General features: G+C 36.8%; 1 protein-coding gene across 3 annotated transcripts in view; it reads left to right on the plus strand.

The window, feature by feature from the left end:
• HTT (huntingtin) overlaps positions 1–19994 on the plus strand; it is a 79839-nt gene that overhangs the window by 9721 nt on the left and 50124 nt on the right. Inside the window, exons 4-21 of one of the 3 annotated variants that reach the window (XM_088057012.1) lie at positions 327–386; positions 2327–2406; positions 2812–2950; positions 3184–3325; positions 4745–4923; positions 5393–5597; positions 6443–6490; positions 9685–9765; positions 10143–10651; positions 12336–12459; positions 12738–12856; positions 13789–13900; positions 14422–14562; positions 15215–15373; positions 15465–15562; positions 17066–17205; positions 18031–18094; positions 18482–18582. In XM_088057012.1, the coding sequence (XP_087913138.1) occupies positions 327–386; positions 2327–2406; positions 2812–2950; positions 3184–3325; positions 4745–4923; positions 5393–5597; positions 6443–6490; positions 9685–9765; positions 10143–10651; positions 12336–12459; positions 12738–12856; positions 13789–13900; positions 14422–14562; positions 15215–15373; positions 15465–15562; positions 17066–17205; positions 18031–18094; positions 18482–18582 (2501 nt within the window). The remainder of the gene's footprint in view (positions 1–326; positions 387–2326; positions 2407–2811; positions 2951–3183; positions 3326–4744; positions 4924–5392; positions 5598–6442; positions 6491–9684; positions 9766–10142; positions 10652–12335; positions 12460–12737; positions 12857–13788; positions 13901–14421; positions 14563–15214; positions 15374–15464; positions 15563–17065; positions 17206–18030; positions 18095–18481; positions 18583–19994) is intronic. The other 2 variants (XM_005517876.3, XM_088057013.1) reach the window with 2 other exon arrangements.

The following is a 19994-nucleotide window of genomic DNA, read 5'->3' on the forward strand; positions in this document are numbered from 1 at the left end:
GAGTATCTGTTGCTGTTGATTGCCAGAAAACACAATAGGTTGGCTCTGCTTGTAGGCTGATCCCATAGGCCTTTTGCAAGTAGAGCTGATAAAACAGTCAATATTAACTGTAAATAACTGTTAGGGTTTGTGGAGTTTTTCCACATTTGTGTGAAGGATAAAGGTATTCCTTCTTATTATTTATCACTTTCTTAGGTATACATCAGATACAGGGACCATTAGATAATTCTGTGCCTTGTTTGAAGCTGTTTTACTGCAAGTGTAGCATCTTTCCTGTAAAGCACCTCCTCTCTGATACAGTATGTTATCAATCAATTTTATTGCAGGCTTTGATGGATTCCAATCTTCCCAGGTTACAGTTGGAACTGTATAAAGAAATCAAAAAGGTGAGTGATTTTTCTTTCATATTCTTCTGAAGTGTGGTATTTAGTATGTGTTCTAGTATATTGGAATGTAGCATTACTGTAAATTAGTAGTTTGTCTTTTAAGATAAAGGTCAAAGCTTCATTTTAGAAGGATTTGTGACTGTTTCAATGTATTATTCTACTGAGTTCCTCACTGTTGTCCCCTTTGTTTTGATTTAGCCACTTCTGAAAGCTTATCTGGCAAAAAATATGTGAGCATTTGGTTTAAACAGCAGTTTAAGTTAACCTTAGCGACTCCCCACCCAAAGGAATAAGGCAGATTCATGATGTTTTGCTCCTCTGACTAAGCTGGAAAGAATAACTCAAACCAAAAGGGTCATGAAAAGTAGACAGAGGACAGTGACCTTCTTAATTGCCACAACCTAATGGAGAATTAAGGCTTGAAGTAACCTGATATAACTACTTTCCGAATGTGTGATGTGTACTTACAGCTTCTTACAGAGGCATAGGAAAAGATACTGAAGCAGGTATCAAAAGCTACCATTTAGATATGTCCACAGGAAGAAATTTAGTAATAGCCTTTTTGGAGTTTGTGACTGGAGAAGAGAAATGCTATGTTTAGGACAGTATCACTGAAATTGTGTCTCTTGCATTTATAAACGTGTAGTCATGCTTGTATAGACAGAAAATACAGGTGTTACTCATCAGACTGGAATGATACTGGGGTTTTTTTTGGGGGGGTTAATAGAACTCTAGAAGATAAGTCACAAAACTAATGTGCATAGCTTTTCTTCTGTTAGATGTAGGGCCATGTATGGATATCTTACTGTATTGCTGTACCGTAATGTCATGCAATATTTTTAAGGGTGTGGAAATGGGCATTACCTAATTAAGGGAAAACAGCCAACATATAAATTTCTCTGAAGTTTCTGCCCATTTATAACCAGGTGTAGGAGGAAATATTTTGTTGTTCAGTTGGTGTGTACTTCTTGAAAAATGCTCTTGGATTCATGACAGGTGAGAGAGAGGTAGCATGTGTGACAGGATCATCCAGCAGACTGAATTTTGTTTGTGCATCAGGATCACTTCAGAGGCCATGCCAGAATCTGGTGTTTGGCTGTGAACCTGAGAAATGCATGTTCTGTAATTTAGATGCAAGTATTTTTTACTTGCCATGCTAACAAGGTTGCAACCCCTTGATATGTCAGCTGAAGAAAGTAATAAAGAAATTACAGTTTTTAAACATCTCAGCTTTGTCTTCACGTGATTCAGTTTGAGAAGCATTTTGGTTGGGTTTGAACTACATTAGGTAGTCACCCTCCTAGGCATCTGTTGACTTCCATAGTTTTCTATATTTCCAACAACACTAAGGAATTGTACTACATCCCTAGACACTAGTGTAAGGGCATTCTAGTTCAAGTCAGGTGCCCAACTGAAGCTGTCAGTCCAGGCAAATAATTACTCAACTTCAGTAGTCATTCCATTATGACATGCTACAGATGAACATGTTGGTTTTTCCTTAGTGCACTCAGAAGCTGAATGTTGTTTGCATATCTTCACTGCCGTCAATTTTATGCTGTATTTATATCTCTGCAAGTGTTCCAGTAATTTTTCAGACTCTCATATCATCAGTGTTTCTTTGTTGGCTGATGCCTTTCTCTGTGGTATTTTAAGCAGATTTCAGCAGAGCAGAGATCTCAGACACTTCCTTTTCTTTTGTGGTGTTACTTATTACTCATTTTGGATTACTCAGAAAACTCCTAATAGCAGCTAGAAAAATGAAGAAGTCATGGAACTGGCTTGACTTCCTTTTGGCTAAAGGAAATTTATGATTTCTAGACACCTTATATTTTTATCTGTTTGAGTAAAATATACACTTTTGTATACTGTATATTATTGGTAGTTTTTTTGTAGGAAATGGTTTTGCATGATGAAATGTGATAGTTATATGCTCTGTCTAGAATGGTGCTTCAAGAAGTCTGCGTGCTGCACTCTGGAGATTTGCTGAGCTTGCCCATCTAGTTCGGCCTCAAAAGTGCAGGTAAACATTCTAATAATGGACTTTCCAAAGAACCTTTAAAGAAATACAGATGTTAACAAAATGTTACTGTTTGGCAGCTTTAAGTATGTAATTAGGAGGCTGGAGGAGTTGCTCCCACCTTATTCTCTCTGAATTATTTCATCAGTGTGTTTTTTTAATGGAGTTCTAGTTCTGTGCTATACATTACTGTAAGGGGGAAAAGCTTGTGGAGATAATGACTTGTATTTTTTAAGTATATTCTCTTGCATTCAGAAGATTCTTCTTATTTTCCTATGTTCTATGTAGCTATCAGGTACAGTTTTGTTTGATTTAGTAATACCACAGAACTTGAGTATGAATTAAAAATACTTGGAAGGGTACAGTTGTTCTGAGCTTAAATTAGTTTTTCTTCTGTGCCATACTTAGGCCATACTTGGTGAACCTTTTGCCCTGTCTAACACGGATAAGTAAGAGACCTGAAGAATCGGTACAAGAGACGCTGGCTGCAGCAATACCCAAAATCATGGCAGCTTTTGGCAATTTTGCAAACGACAGTGAGATTAAGGTACCTTTCTTAACCCTACTAGTGCTCCCTGTTACATCCCAAAGCATGGTGAGTTATCAGCATTACCAGTCAGATGGTGCAGAAAGCAGTGTTACAGCTGCATGTCTGAATTAAGGTAGTAGTTGCCTTTGCTTGAGGTGCATGAAGTAATGTTTTGAATAAATGAAAAATACATTTGCTGGTTTCTTAGTTCACTTCTGATATAAAGTTAAGTAAGGTGTCTTTATTTTTAGGTTTTGTTGAAGGCTTTCATTGCTAATCTTAAGTCCAGTTCCCCCACTATCCGTCGAACAGCAGCAGGATCGGCAGTAAGCATCTGTCAACATTCACGAAGAACACAGTATTTTTATGCCTGGTTATTGAATGTGCTTTTAGGTAAGATTCAGGGCAAAAAATTCACTTTATGTGTAAGTAACATTACATGTTTTTCCATGTATCACTTTGCATAAGTGAAACGTTTTCAGGTAAAGGAAGGACACTTAGACTACCAGTTACTCTGCTGATACTTTCTCTATCTGATGTTAAGTTAGAGGAAGTTACTTCTAAAGCTGTTTGTCTCTCTCTGTGCTGCTAAGTAAGTAACATTGAAAAGAAGTAGCTGAGGCTTGGGAAGCAGGTGGAATGAAGAGGAAAATGAAGAGTTCTAAGGATTCTGGGTGAACTTGTGCAGCGTCAGGGGTCTGAAGACTTGCATGGTCCATCAGCTTGGTTGCTGGTGCAGCAGGTCTGGGGTGGAGGGTACCCTGCTGGGCTCTGGACCGTGATTGCATACCCTGTAACCTTAGAAGAACCACCACATAGATTCTGTTATAACTTAGAGCAGAAATGGAGGGGGTTTTATTTAAAGCACACAACTTCATACCAGGTATTGCTTCCATATTTCTTCAGCTGGGAAGTTTGCATGGTCTTCAGGTTGTTTTGCAAGTCATGATGAGAGACATCTCTGGCTTTCATTGGAAACTTGCCTTAGTTTTGTCATTGACAAGGGGTTCTTTACTATGTAGAAACATGAACTATGTAGACTATTGCAAAAGGAGATATAAGGAAGACCAAGAGATACATGAGGTGTTATCATGTTAGCCTTGCTGCTTTCAAGAAGTGTGAAAAATTCAAATGCTGCGTTGTGACTTTCCTCCCTCTAAAGTGATGTGTGATAATGTCCTTGGCAGTGATGCAGAATTCAAATGGAAAAACAAATGGGAACTTCAAGAATTGATTCTGATTTTTTTTATTCCTGCCTGGATAGAAGGTTGTGTTTTCTTCCATAACTTATATTAGTTTGTAATATGCCTTGGGGTTGGTTGTGCTTAGCAGGTAGGTATCTGGAAGAAAGTTCCAAAAACAGGGCAAAGTGCAGATATCTTCCATTAGGATAGTAGTGCATCTGTGACCAAGGGAATTACACTTGGGTGTAAGCTGTCAAGTGGAGAGAGGAGGCAGGTGAGAGGAGCAAGAGAGTGTAGATCATTTGGTGAAAGCATTCAGCTATTACAAAACAAAAAATACAATTTTATGTGTTTTTGTGGAGTAAAAAGTAGGAGGCAGGGAAGATGAGACAGGGTCCTCTGATGTCCCATGCTTAATTGATTGTCAGTAGTATAAAATACATATTTTCAAGTGTTTCTACATTTGGAAAGCACTCTTAAGTTGCTCCTAAGTTTTGGTTGTTCCATTTTGTTGGGTTTTTTTATTTAAAGAAGCTATTATAAGGGCTACATGAAATAACATTTGTGTTGAAGCTAACCACTGTCAGTAAATTAGTAAGTTGTTTGGCCACTTCATTTCTCCCCTCAGGCTTGTTGGTTCCTGTAGAAGATGACCGTCCTACTCTTTTAATTCTGGGTGTTTTACTTACACTAAGGTATCTCATACCTTTATTGCAACAACAAGTAAAAGATACCAGCCTGAAAGGCAGTTTTGGTGTAACAAGGAAAGAAACAGAGATTTCACCTTCACCAGAACAACTTATACAGGTAAAATATGAATAATAACCCTTACCTGAAGAGTAGTAATTATGAGGGAAAGAAATAAATCTTGATCCAGCATTAGTCTGATACTGGACACTCTGAATTCTCAAATTCCTCTTTATCTTGATAAATGATAGTTGGTCGAGTGACAGGTATTATTGATAAGTAATGATCAGAAATCCCAGAAAAATGAATTGGCAGTACTTGTTAGGTGTGCCCAAAGGAGCCAAAAACTTATGTTGCCTTTGATGTGATCCTTCTATAACAACAGAAAGAAACAACAGAGTTCTACTGAAAGGCATTTAAGTGGTTACAATTAATTGACATTTCCCCTTTGGAAGATTGTGATGAAGATCAGATATCCCAAGCATCAGTTATTCTTAATTCATTGCTGAAATTTGATGTTGTATAGGATAAAACACATAATATGTTCTGTCTTCATAGAGACTTATTCCAGTACTCTGCTGTCTTTCAGGTTTATGAACTGACTCTGCACTATACCCAGCATCAGGACCATAATGTTGTGACTGGAGCTTTAGAACTGCTCCAGCAGCTCTTTAGAACACCCCCCCCTGAACTGCTCCATGCCTTGACTGCCTGTGGGGGCATTGTTCAGGTCAGTGTATCCAAAGATGAACCTGCCAGCAGGAGCCGCAGTGGGAGCATAGTGGAACTTATAGGTAAGCTCTGCTTTTGATAGTTGGAGTAAAAGGAAATGAACATACATCATCAGCTCTAGTTCTCAGTGTTAGCAAAAGCATGAAGGTTAAATGAAATGTATGCCTATATATGGCATTCTTTTTTCCCCAGGTACAGTAGAAATTCTTTCCCTCCTTTTAAGTGGGTATACATTCATTGATTAATGACAAGCTTCCGATTTTTTTTTACAGTTTGTGTTGATGATTTTTTGTTGTTGTTACACAAAGCAAGTTGAATATGGTGACTTTTTTTTACCCCACGAAATAAATGTTGTTCTTACCAATCACCTGACAACTTTGATTCCTAAAACCAGATCTAATCAGATTTTGTATTAACTGAGAGCTTCTTGCTGAATACCAAAACCAGCATGAAATTTAAGCATGACTTAAGCTTATCCTTAACTGTTAAAATCAGCTATCAGCTTTCTTGTCTGTGGAGTGCATGTTCTTGAAATTCTCTTAACTGCTACCGGTTTCAAAAGAATCAGTGTCTGATTGGAGTTTTGTAAGGAGTCTGTATTGAACTAATCATCAGCCAATATTGCTGCTTCTGGAAGGTAAATTATTAGCTGGAAGCAATCATAGCAGGGAAATTTAGAACACATTTTTGAAAGCAAAATACACACAAGTGGCACAGAATATTAAAAGTAATTCTGTGGCGAATGATCAAAAAACCCTGGACTTCAAAAGCAAAAAGTTTGCTATTTCTTCCTGGCTTTGGTTGTTGTTTGGAATTTTTTTTCTTTCCCATTCATGGCTATTAGAATTCCTTCATGATTTCATTAGCTCTTTCTTTGCCCTGATGTGTTACTTTCTGTGATTTGCAGCTGGAGGGGGGTCTTCATGCAGCCCTGTTCTTGCAAGAAAGCATAAAGGTGATTATTTTTGAAAACAAATCTTTAATTGCATTCCTTCCTGATTTTTTTGGGGTTGTTTTTTTCCCCCTTCCCACTTCATTGTCTTGCTGAATTTGGGTCTTCATTCACAATTGCCTGTGTTATCAGCTGAGTTTAATCATTATAAATAATGAAAGAATTCTGATGCAATTTCTGATATTGCAATCAAGATATTCTAAAATACTTTAAAGCAATATGACTTTATTTTTGCTGTAGTTCACTGGCAAAGTTATGCTAATGGTTATTGATGCAGTTTTAAATGTTTAAGAGCACATGGAAAAATAATCTCTCTGAACAGGACATTCTTCTTTTTCATGGTAGTACTTAACCATTAATGTAAGTTGCAAAATAGTTAACTTTCCTGGTTTTGTTAGGCCTGTTTTTTTCTCTGTAATTCACTAATGCATGTGTATGTTTGCACGCTTCAATATGGTGCTTTGTTATTTCTTTTTCTGTTCTTGATGATTAATTCTACACATTTTTGTCTTGCTGTGTACATTTTAATTTCTTTTTTCAATAGGTAATTCATTTAGCAGGATTTTAAAGAATACAGTTTGCTCTGAAGTATTCTTTTCTGAGGTTGTGCATGAAAGTACTTAATATTTAGTTGTATGTTTACATGTGATTGAAACCAGTCATGTCACTATGACAGAATCAGTCTAGGTACACCTGTGTAACATTTTCATCACCTGCAATAGGTGAACAAAATGTTGATGCTGCATTGAAACTGTGTGAATGTAGTGCAATCACTGCAAGCATTAGTAAGCAAGGGGTGTGCAGTGCTGAAGATAAAAACTTCAAGGAAAAGTAGTTTAAACAAAATGAGATTATATGAACTTGAAGGACCATTACAGCTTATACTTTTCCCAGATATGTCCTTCAGTTTTATGTGCAAGGAATGTCATAATGCCTAAACCTTATCTGTATACTTTAAGAGTATATCAAAATGTGAACTAGTGGTTAAAGCTGAATGAAATAGTGCTGATGGATGCAGTTATTGTTTCTAGTTTAGAAAGGACAGATTGAAAAAATGTGTGTCTGAAAGTAGATATTGCTGCAGCATCCAAAGGTGAGACAAAATGCAACAAATCGCGATATCTATCACAATGCCTATCACATGTAAATAAAAAATGGTAAATTATCATTTACGTTCTTTGTCTTGTTGGTAGTCTTTAGTGTAACTTTGAAGTATTAATAATAGTGTAAATTCATTTAAAGTACTTGTTAAAACACTAATCTTTCACTTGGTGAGAAAACATGTATGAGTCATCAGCTTTCATCTTTTCTCAAGATTATTATTTGAGATTTTATGGTCTAAACAATGGCAAAAACAATTTGAAGAAATCCCTTCACAATTTTTGCTTGGCTTATTTTCAGATTGTGAATTGTTCATTTCCTGCTGCTTTCCATTGTAGAAAGGAGAGAAAATCCAAACCTATTCCCACTTCCTCCCTTGAAGTCATTTTGCAGTCATGTAGAGTAGTGGGCAATGGATGTGTGTTCTCAAGCTGTAATGCTTCTTTGTGTGTAGGGGTGTAAAGTGAGGCTGATCTACAGAAATCTCTGTTTCACATCTTTCCAATCTTGCTGCATTAGACCAACTTCAGTTCTGAGCAGCTGGCCTATATTGGTTTATGTTTCAACCTCAGAAGATTATTAGCAAGAGAGGCTGAAAATTCCTTTTGAAATCAAAGCCTATGTTTTGAAAGCAACTTAAATGTTTTTTTTTCCATATTAAATAAAGGAAAAGTATCCTGCTGCGTGTGTTATATATTCATTTAATACATATAAGCATACAAAACCTAATGTGCCTAATGACTGTTTTTCAGTGTTCTTTCACTTTTAGAGGTGGTCAGCCATGGAGAGCAGAAGAACATCCTGGTTTGTTTCAGTGAAATGGATGTAAATGTGAAAAAGAATAGAGAAGAATATATTACATTTTGTGCTTTTTGTTAGGAACTCCTAGCAGGATTTTACTCATTCATTCATAGGAATAGTTCTCAGTTACTGTCATTTTACATAGATGGTATATAGAAATGTCATGTTTACTTTTCTGCCTTACTTACAGGTTTGAGCATATTTTCAGAGGAGTATAATTCTACTGTGAGAAAAAGAAATTAATACAAAAGTGTTTTAATGCTTTTTTTACTCTCAGTTAACTTGAATAAGGTGCAAAGGTATCACCCAGAGTTATCCAAACATTAGTTTCTTGCATTATCAGTCTTAGACTACCAGTGCAGCTTGGTGGTCTAAGCAAAATGATCCTTCTCACAGCAGTTACTGTGAATCCCTCTCTCAGCAAGGGGCTTGTAACATCAAGAAGGATGGGCTTAGCAGCTCCCTCTGCACTCCATGTGCTGTCCCATGGACGAAGTTTTCAGTGCAGTTGTGTCCTTGGTTCCCTTCCAGGCAGTGTGCATCTGCAGGTATCTTTCTCTTTCCACTGCCTGTAATTTAAGTAGATAATGCTCTGTGAGTAAGCAAACTCTGTGGTGGTTGGGTTATGTTAGAACCTGTTGTTGGGAACTGCTGGTTCTCAAGTTTCTTATGGTAAAAAGCATCTCTGAAGGTTTTTTGCCTTAGTAATCCTTAGTTTTCAATGGTTGTCCATGGTTCATCACCCTGTCCCACCTGTGTTGTCTTGTGCTTCTATTCTGCACTGCTCTTCCCCCTGGGCTTTTTCCGTTCTGTTATCTTTGGAGTTCCAAGTAGCTTTTGACAGTTCTTGTAGCCTTGAGGAAGAGGTTATTTATTCTATCACTTGTGGTGCGCTAATGCCCTTCAGAATTGAGGGCAGACATCCAGATGCTAGGTATCCAGTCCTGAGGAATAGCACATACTTGATGAAATCAGTGGGATCCTAAATGTAGTCCACAACAATAAACTAGAAGTAATAAGTTGTAGGTAGTTTCCTGAATGGTTGCACTGGTAAATGAAATTACTTAACTCTGTTTCCTTGACACTGCTGCCTGTTTCTTTCCTGATAAATTAGTGAGGGACTAGATGTGCACTTTATTCATTCCCTGCTTCCTTTCATCCGTTATCTGTCATAGCTTTGAAAAATTATTTGGATAAACTTTTTAAAAGATAGATTTCACATCTGCCTTCAGCTGTTCATTTCAAGCTGACTGTACTTTTTGAAAACTAAAGGTTTTTCTTATATCACTTCTCAGGTAAAGTACTTCTTGGTGAAGAGGAAGGCTTGGATGATGATTCTGAAACCCGATCTGATGTCAGCGCTGCATCGTTTGCAGGTACCTGCCTTTCTCTTTAGCAGTGTAGTCAGCAAGAACATTCTGTTATTGCTGTATGCAAAACAGTGTAAGTGATGTGTTGCAGTGGTGAGAAAGTGTATGGGCATGCAAAAGACATGGTAAACACAACTGAAACCATAAATACTGCTGAGTGTAAAACTTAATGAAGTTGGCAGCATTCTTTTTTTAATGGGAGTTACTGGTAAAGATGGAGTGGCATCTTTATAAGATACCTATTTTCCTACCTATAGTTTAAGTGTTTCATTACGCACTTTTTTTAGCCTAGTTTAATATGTGGTTTTAGCCTCTGTGTTCATTTCAAGAGTGAAACACAAATTCAAGCATTGGACTGACTCATAAATGCCTGTGTTTTGCAGCTTCTGTGAAGGGCGAGATAACCAGTGAACTGGCTTCTTCATCAGGTGTGTCAACAGCTGGGTCGGGGGGGAGCTCAGCTGCAGATCCCACGGGACACGACATCATCACAGAGCAGCCCCGTTCCCAGCATACGCTGCAGTCAGACTCTGTGGACCTGGCAGGCTGTGACCTGACAAGTACAGCTACTGAAGGGGAAGATGATGAAGTGCTCAGTCGAAGCTCCAGCCAGATCAGTGCTGTCCAGTCAGATGCCACTATGGATTTGAATGATGGCACACAGGCTTCCTCACCAATTAGTGATAGCTCTCAGACTACTACAGAAGGTCCAGACTCTGCTGTAACCCCTTCGGACAGTTCTGAAATTGTAAGTGTGCAGCGGGCAGAGGGGGGATCTCCTTCTACTGAGGGGCCCGACATATCTCAGAGCTCTTCCATGGAGGGCCCAGACTTGGATTCGTCTCCTTACTCGACTTCTACTTTTCAATCCTCAGCCAGTAACAGTGGAAAGGTCAGCAGCTCACACCTCTATTGGAGAGCTTGACCTCCTTTTAACACTTTCGCTTCAGCGGTAATGAAAAGCTACAAAGCTATAATCGGTGTGTTCTCTTGGTGGGGCATGTGAAGGCATTACAGATTTTGCTCACTGAAAGAATGGCAATATCAAAGTCTTGACATAAATACATCTTCTTAGTAGTATATCCTTAATTTTGTGTAGATAAATTAATAATTATTTTGGTGCAGGAGGTTATTGGAAGTGTTAAAGGGTGAACAGTTTATTTGGAATGATAAAGGAATATTTTTGGAGCACAATGCTTCACACTGCCTTCTGCTTGTGCTTTTACACTTGGGAGCACAACTCATCTTTTTTTTTTTCCTTTTTATTCCATCTTAAGGATTTCTCCTATAATGGGCAAATATTGCATGATTTACAAATGTAGCAGTTACATATCTAATGAACACTTGAAATGTGCATAAAATATATCTGTTTTAAGACATTTTTCTCTCTTGGGCAAGTGTATTGTGAGGTTGTAGTTAAAACAGCAAAAATACAATTACTGGGAACCAGAGCAGAAAATTCAAAAAGGGGAAAACTTAGAATTTCTTTAGACTTTTTCAAACATTATCAAACTTTTTACTCTAGTTTTCTGATAGTAACTTGGAAAAGTAATAGTCTCTTAGCGTTACAAAAAATAGTAAATTTATAATCATCATAAGCAAATACTTCTGCAAGTGTGAGGATTCAAGAACCAAAGGAGTGATAATAATTGCTCTCTGGATTACATGATGGCAGTGCAGAGGCCAAAGTGAGCAGGCATTTATTGACAAGGTGTGTTTATTGGTACAATGGGTTTATGCAAATTCTTGTCAGACTGTTCCGCTGTTCCGTGTGTCAGTTGGCATACTGTTTACAAGCTGTAATTGCATGTAAAATTATGTTTTCATAATTGACAGACTAAGTGGTTGTCCAAGTTACTTACACACAAGCTTCTTAATGAACAATTTCCAGGTGCTTATAAAGATAGGAAGTAACTGAAGAAGTGTCCTGTTTTCTGATAAAATTAGTGAAGTTGGTTTTTTTTTTACTTTACTGCCATTGATTGTTATGATTAATTTTTATGGTTATTTGTCCACATACCTACTACCTATATATTGCCTTGGTTCCAAAGGTCAAACTCTCTTCCAGATGAGTCCATCTTTGTAGTCTCTGTTTTTTAATGAAGAAATGAAAATGCTTTAAACTTATTTGTCCTTTCTTGTCCTACAGTTTGTTCTTAGTTTGATTTCACATATCCAGGACAAGTAAGGTTATGGGGGAGTTTAACTGCAAGGGCCAGGGTCATTTTGTGGCAGTAAAGGTGTTGGTTGTGATCTGTAACTGCTGAGAGACATTTGTGATAAGGGAGCAAGGGAAGCTGCAGGGCAGCAATGGACTGAGTGTTTTACTTTGTTCCTGTTGGTAATCAAGTTCATGGCTCAGCTGGAGACTCTCAGATGGAACTGTGGCCTCCAATTGCCCCAGAGCTGCAGGCGGGAGGGGAAGTGCTTTGGGGTTTACATGCCAGCTGGACACTAATATTTATCAGGCTCTTATTTGCTTTCAGACTATTTCTAGATTACTAACACTGCATGTTTCAAATTTAATAGTCTGTGTAAAGATAAGTTATTTTAAGTCCTGTCCTTGCACTGTGTAGGTTTTGGAGGGTGCTGAAGGGCAGTATTCTGGAATGCAAATCGGGCAACTACAAGATGAGGAAGATGAAGCTGGAAATATTCTCCAAGATGATTCATCAGACTCCTTCAGAAATTCTTCTCTTGGTATGTTGATAAATATAGGGGTGGCCCAGACTGGTGACTCCATTAAGACAAATGTTCAGGTGCTTCTGCACTTCCAAGGGAGTGAAGACTCATGTAACGGATATGAAAAACAAACAACTAGATGGATATGTAAAATAAGGAATATATTTCAACACTTGTGATCAATCACTTGTTTTGATCACTGCTAATTTATTTTTCATGTTTGTATAATTAAATTTAATTAAAGTGCTTTTAGTTTGCATCTGAAATGGTATTTCATGAATTGCTTTTTTCTGAAGCTCTTCAGCAGTCTCACCTGCTGAAAACCATGAGCCATAGTAGGCAGCCTTCTGATAGCAGTGTGGATCGATTTACATCCAAAGAAGATTCAGCAGATGCTGGTGATCATGAGAGCAAGGTGAGAAGTAGTCACAGCGGTCTGTTTTAAAGTTCAAAACAACGATGTTTAAAAAAAAATTAAAACTCACCATTACAATGAAGTAAATTAGTGGTAAATGTGGGAAGCCTGTATATGTGATGTACCTCCTTATAGGTCAACATAACTCAGGTTGCATAGGGAATCTGAGTTACAGCCTGAATTTTATTTAGCATAAGGTGAATACCTAAATATTGATATCTTAAATGCAATCACCAGTAAAGCCATACCAGAACATGCTGCTGAGAGCACAAACCCTTTTTTTTTTGTGGATTTGTAGGCTACACTGATACTTTTTTACTTGAAATATCTTTGTGCTGATTGCTACCTGTGTAGGTAACTTCATGAGCTCCTCAGAGGTTAGTCTTTGAGCCTCCTGCTGTTCTAACTAGAAGTTACTGATTTCCTCTTACATTTTTTTGACTTCATCTTTGGACCTTGTTCTGAGCTGTGACAGAAGTTTCATTTTTGGCAGGCAGAATTAGTTGAGCTTGGACTATTGGGGAATTCTAAATGTCAGACTATAGAAAACTGTGTCTTCTTTGGAAACAACTTAGAAATAATATGCTTTTCATACAAAGTTTCCAAAGTTTGATGGCAACAAGTGGTTTAGCATGCTCTTCAGATGCAATCAGCATCTTCAAATGCTTGTAGTTGAGAAAAGTCTACAATATAATGTTCCTGTAATAAAATTGAACCAGTTTTTGTACTGGATATAAACTTCTCCAAAGCCTTACATTTTGAGGCTTTTTTTGGGAATATATATTAAACTACATATGAATATTATATATTCATTTTGTATTAAACCTGTATACATTTGAGGATGTGCAGTATTTCTAAACCTTGTGCTAATATTTTATTTCGATTGAAGATTAATTTTTCTCTGTATAAACATTGTGATTTGCCTTCAATAGCCCTCCAGGGTAAAGGGGGACATCGGGCACTATACTGACAGAGACTCTGCTCCTTTGGTGCACTGTGTGAGGCTGCTGTCAGCTTCCTTCCTGCTCACTGGGGACAAAGGAGGTATGTTTGTCTTTGAGCTTCCTTGGTTCTCTGTGTCTCTCAGTGTACAAAGTTGGAAATGTGGTCACTTTGTCTTATTTTGATCTCACATTATTGGAAATACTGGACGTTTTTCTGTGGCAGTCCCTAAGCTACATCTGCATTTTTTTTTAAGTACATCCAGGGTTGGGGATGTATTTAAAACACATTCCTGTCATGGTATATGTCTGATTTAAGATTTTTGTTCTTTTTCCCTTTTCTAAACTCTTACCTTTTCATATACCTGTATAATGTATTGGTTTTGAAAGGAGGTGAGCTGGAAGTATGTTATGGCTGTATTTGAGTATTTCAAGTATATTTCAAATACAGTTTATTTGAGGAAAGCAGAAAAGCAGCTGTATACTGGAACTGCTTGCTCTGCCTTCATATTTTTGTCCAGGCTAAGCTATTTTACTTTATATAGCATTATTAATTAAATTTAAAACATTTCAGGAATCTTCTAAATACCTTCCTTTTATATAATTTTTGTTTCTTCCCTGCAGCTTTAGTTCCTGATAGAGATGTGAGAGTCAGTGTAAAAGCCCTGGCAGTAAGTTGTGTTGGAGCAGCTGTTGCACTTCACCCTGAGTCTTTCTTCAGCAAACTGTATAAAACACCTCTGGAGGCAATGGGAGAAGAGTATGGTATGTTGCAGTTCACATATTCCATTTTAGTAGTGTGGGTTTTCAAATAAGTGAGGCAGCATCTATGCTGAAAACTCCAAACCAAGTTTAGTATTTGTGAACAAATACTGCACAAATTGGAATGAATGTGCTGTGTGTGTGGTGAGGTATATTTTCTGTAGTAAGATTTAACTTTCAGTTGATGAGCTTGTAGAGCTTCTGACAAGTTGAAGCTGTTTTAAAACAATGGGTATGTAGAGGGAGTTTGTTTATTTTACAGATGTTTTCTTCTGATTTAATTTAGTCCATCTTTATAGATAGTTTCTAAGCCATTAGGTTCATTTTTACAAATGAATCACAGGGATCTGAAGTATGCAGCTGGTTTGATACATTGACCAAAATGCTTCTTCCATTTCCCTGGAGCACTTTGTGTACAGTTGAAATAAATCACTAGTGTTTTTATATATGTGATCATTGGCATGAAAGGTGTGATTGATCTGTAGATTGCATGCACAGAAAGGGATCTCAGAAGGGGAGAACTATGGTGGGCATATTCTGGATATGCTGATGTTGATTGTCCAATAGTTGAGACCTCCATTGTAACATTTTTGTGAATCAGTAAAGTCTAATACTAGTATTTTTAAAATAAAGTAGTTGTAACTTACTTTCTTAGAGGAGCAATATGTGTCGGACATTCTGAACTATATTGACCATGGAGATCCCCAGATTAGAGGAGCTACTGCCATTCTCTGTGGAACAATTGTCAACTCCATTCTAATTAAATCCCGCTTTGATGTGGAAAAATGGCTAATGAATGTCAGAAGCTCAACAGGTAACAATTTATTTTATGGATGTATTTTTATTTTTTAATGTAACATTGCAATGTTTCATTGCTCAATTTTTTTTATTTTTTTTTTTTAAAGGAAATCTCTTTTCCTTGATAGACTGCATACCTCTGTTACAGAAAACATTGAAAGATGAATCCTCTGTTACATGCAAACTGGCTTGTACAGCTGTGAGGGTAAGCAGTAGGAATTTCTTTGCACCACTACAGATCACAGAGTTGTGATTCTTTACTGGGATGTTGCTATGTGCAGATGTCTAAACATGGAGCATAAAATTATTTCTTACTGAAGAACTTTACTGGTGCAGAAAAACAGTTCTGTGTTTAGATTGTGTAGCATTATAATCTACTCATGATGTTTCTCATGAGAAATGTACTGGTATGAGTTTTTATGTTACATTAACCAACAGTAGGATGAGTGCAGTAGATAAAAAGGATATCTAAGCTAAACAGGGGAGTGTGAACATGTAACACCTGGCTGTAGCCTGTATTTGGAGAAAAAAATTTAATGTGAGAAATGACAAGTCAAATAGCAATTATTTTCTGAAATAATAATTTTTATAATTCGGTAAGTGTCAGGAAGGCAAGCAATTCAAATTGGGTGAAAAATCCCTCAGGCAGTTGTTAAAATAGAGATGACAGCTGAATTAGTGAGTGGAACTTAGAGTATGTGAATTTTACTTCTGGAATAGAATCTGTGGAAGGTATTTGGTGATAAAGCAGAGGGATGAAGGAGTGAGCTTTCTTTGATGGATTTTCCAGTACGGTAGAACACAGACAAATTGGAGGCTGAGGGGAATTATTTTATTGAGGGTAGGTGACAATTGCAGCTGAAAGACCAGTGAGGCAAAGCATAAATTTTAGTAAAATGTGGATAGTTTGTGTATGGAAAATATGGTTCTATGTGCAAAGAGGAGGGTCTTGTGATACATCTGAGGGAAGGAAATCCAGGTAGGTAAATGAGGCTGTCTTTTTAACCTTCAGTTCAGCAATCTTCATGTTTGTGTGTAGTGATTTCACGTGCAATTACACTTGTGATAGTGGCTTTTTAGAAGACTTAACCAGAATTGTTCAGTTCAGGCAACTTAATACTAGTAAACTTTGGCTGTTGCTTTTTCTCAGTATATAATGTGGCCTAACTTTACTCATTTTGGCAGAAATGTTCTAAGCCTTTTGGGTTGTTAATCCTCAAACAAGAAAGTACATTTTTTGTAGTTAAGTAAGACACGGAAGTGGGTAGTTCTGTAACTTTTTCCAAAGATCACACATTGTGTGTGTAGATGAACTTTCAAATATGGAGGTATGACTTTTTCCAAAACTTTGGAAATCAGAAACAGGTATCTAAATGTACCCTGTGGAAATTAGGAGACTGTTTTTGAACAGATGAGAATACAGTGCTGGTGGTGTTTAAGCCCTGTGAGCCCTCCTTTGGAGGATTGCCCTCTGATCTGTAAAGCCTGCATTCCTCTCCAGAGGTTAATTTCAGCAGCAGGTTTTAGCAGTTCACATGGAGATGGTGTTCTGGCTTTGCAAGGTACCTAGCTCTGGTGCTTATCCTAGCTCTTATGCAATAACTTTTTTTAGTATTCTAAAGAAAACAGGTGTTTTTTTGATGACTTCCATTCTGCTTTTTGGAGAATCTCTGCTATAATATAACTGAAAGTTGTTTTTTCTTCTCAGCATTGCATCATGAGCTTATGCAGTAGCAGTTACAGTGAACTAGGTTTGCAATTGATCGTTGACCTCCTTGCTCTGAAGAACAGCTCATACTGGCTTGTAAGGACAGAACTTCTGGAAACACTTGCAGAGGTAGATTTTCGGTGAGTGTTTATATATTTCCCTGGGTGTAGTAGCTGAAAGTGCAGAGAAGCATAGGAAACTGTAACTGTAATGGTGCAATTTCTTCTGAAGCATTAATGAATTTCATAAAACTAATTCAGATCAGTCAATCCTGTATGAATTCCTTTGTCAAGTTACCGCTGACTACACAACCAAGCCCAATCCTAGTAATACTGTATTGAAGTTTTTAGTTCATTGGTCTGTTGTTTCAAGTCTTCCGTAAATGTGTGATTAGAGAGGGACCACATAATTTGGAATCTCAGTTTTTCTGTGCAGTTCTGTGTATTTTTGAAGAGAAAGTCCCTGACTTGTTCTCTGTTGTCAGCTCTCTGTAGTCACTCAGTTTCTGAGAACACTGAAATAAATATGACTTATTCTTTTTCCTGCATTCTCTCATTCTCTATTGGTTCTTCCAAGCTGAAAGACAAAAGATGTTTATATGAAAATTTTTCAAGTTTTCCACAGTCATACAATAGTGGACTCACTGTGAATAGTGATGTTTGGAATGTGTTACTGTCTTTTCAAAATAGTCTGATGATTCTCTGCATGGGGAAAAATACAATTATAATCAATATCTTTAACTAATGTTTTTTTAAATTGAAGGACTATTTTTCTTTAGTTACACTAGCCAGATAGTAGGTTAGCAAATAGCTTACCTTTTCTAAAGGTTGCAAAAACTGTTTACTAGTTATATTTTCCCTATAGTGGTGTTTTTAAAAAATTAAACAAAAAGAACCCTCAGAGCAGTGAAAGGAGAAATAACACACAATGTTAACTAATGTACTCTAAATTCTATTTTGTTATAGGCTAGTCAACTTCTTGGAAGGAAGGGCTGAGAGTTTGCACAGAGGTATTCATCATTATACTGGTGTAAGTAAATTATTCAATCAGTATGTTTAATCCAGTATATTTAATCCAGAAATGTGTTTTTGGATTAAGGTACCAGTGCAATGTCATCACTTCGTTTTTAAATTCTGTCAATGCTGTTGTATTTTTTTGTATAAATAGACTCATGTCCTAAAACTTACTAGAATATGCCTACTATGGAGATTCAGATATCTTAGTTTTCTCTGGTGGCTTGTTCTTTTTTAATTTATGAAAAATTGACTTAGAGAATGTGGTTGACAGTGTTAAGGTAGAGATGGTCTTGCAGGCTTGTATGACAGATGAAATCTCACTTGTTAACTCTTTTAACAATATGGTCAAATGATGAAAATGATCAGTGAACTTTATTTACTTTGCTAATTTATTTTCTAGCTATTAAAGCTTCAGGAGAGAGTACTTGAAAATGTTGTAATAAGTTTGCTTGGAGATGAAGATCCAAGAGTGAGACACGTGGCTGCGGCTTCATTAATGAGGTATATGTGACATTTTTATTAATAGGAAAAGAAAAAGTAGTTTATAAAGATACTTGCATATTGATGTATACCTATAACTAAAATAATCACTTGAGTGTTTCTAATATACATAATATATAGATATAGGTATAGATATAGATATATAATTGTTCAAAAGAGAAATGGGAAACAAATGCATCTTTATGGTACCAGGAACATGATCATTCTGACTCATCAGGCAATTGTACCTTGCTTTCCATTAGCAATCTAATTACATTAAATTACATTCTGAGGGTCACTTTCAGTTTCAACTTCTTCAGAATATTTTTCTTCATGCTGAAGTAGTTTGTTCAGTATCCTGGCAGTGGCTGATCAACATAAAATGTTGCAGTTCTACAGATTTGTCCCAATTCCTGAGCACTGTAGTTTTCACATGGTCATACACAGTGTATCTTAAAACTTTTCTGCTTGCTGATCATAGTGCAGCAGCAAATTTTGTTTGCAAAGGAAGTGTTTGCTGTAACCTACTACAATTATAGTTGTTGTACAGATAAATGGACCAAAGGGTAAGGATTAGTTGGTAGTTTATTTACTGGGATTCAACGACTTAAATTTCATGTTTGAAGAATTTGGGAGCTGTAATACTGAATTCCTGGTATATTTTATTATCAGAGGAGTTTCTTTCCTAGTTTCTTCACACTATTAATTGCTGTCCATTCCCAGTAATAAATAAAGGACAACAAAACTTTTCAAGTTCTGCATTCAAAAGTGTTTGTATTGCCAGAGCAGCTCAGCAGAGGAATCATGAACTGTTGCATCGTAGAGTTTGTTGCTTTTATTATTTTATTTATTGATTCTGAAATGGAGTTATTTTATTAACTGAGTGGTAACAAGTTGAACTTTTTTTCTAGCTTCATGTTGACTTAGTGACAGGAGGTGTGTTAAGATAGGAAAAGACTTAACCTGCTCAGGAAAGCTACTACAAGCTTGCAGAAACCCCTTTAAACATCCAGTATGGACATGCATTGGAAGTACTCTCACTGAGATTACAAAAGCATGTGTACAATAGCTTTTCACTTTACATGAGTTGGAAATGTTGTTGTTAAAGAAGACTGGATTTGATTTCATGTTTAGGTTTTGCTGCATAGAAATCAGATGTTAAAAATTATTCTTTTCAGGTAAAAATTATTTCTCAGTTGATACAGATATTCATGGAGAAAATATCTGGGAAGATCAGGGAACAGCAAGGGAGAAGTAATCTATTGTTATATCTGTTGTAGTATGTATAGGGATGTATCTCCAGGAAAGACTTTTTATTTCTATTACTGTATGTTTGGAGCAGTTGCTTTGTCCTGACTTGAGCTCTTTGATTGTAATGAAGAGCAGTTATATAAAGATGAATTTAGCTTAATGAATTTTGATAACAGCTTTTA

Source organism: Pseudopodoces humilis, chromosome 6 (assembly GCF_049639895.1).
Source record: "Pseudopodoces humilis isolate 2021_Gansu_Grassland_sample_001 chromosome 6, ASM4963989v1, whole genome shotgun sequence".
Lineage (NCBI taxonomy): Eukaryota > Metazoa > Chordata > Aves > Passeriformes > Paridae > Pseudopodoces > Pseudopodoces humilis.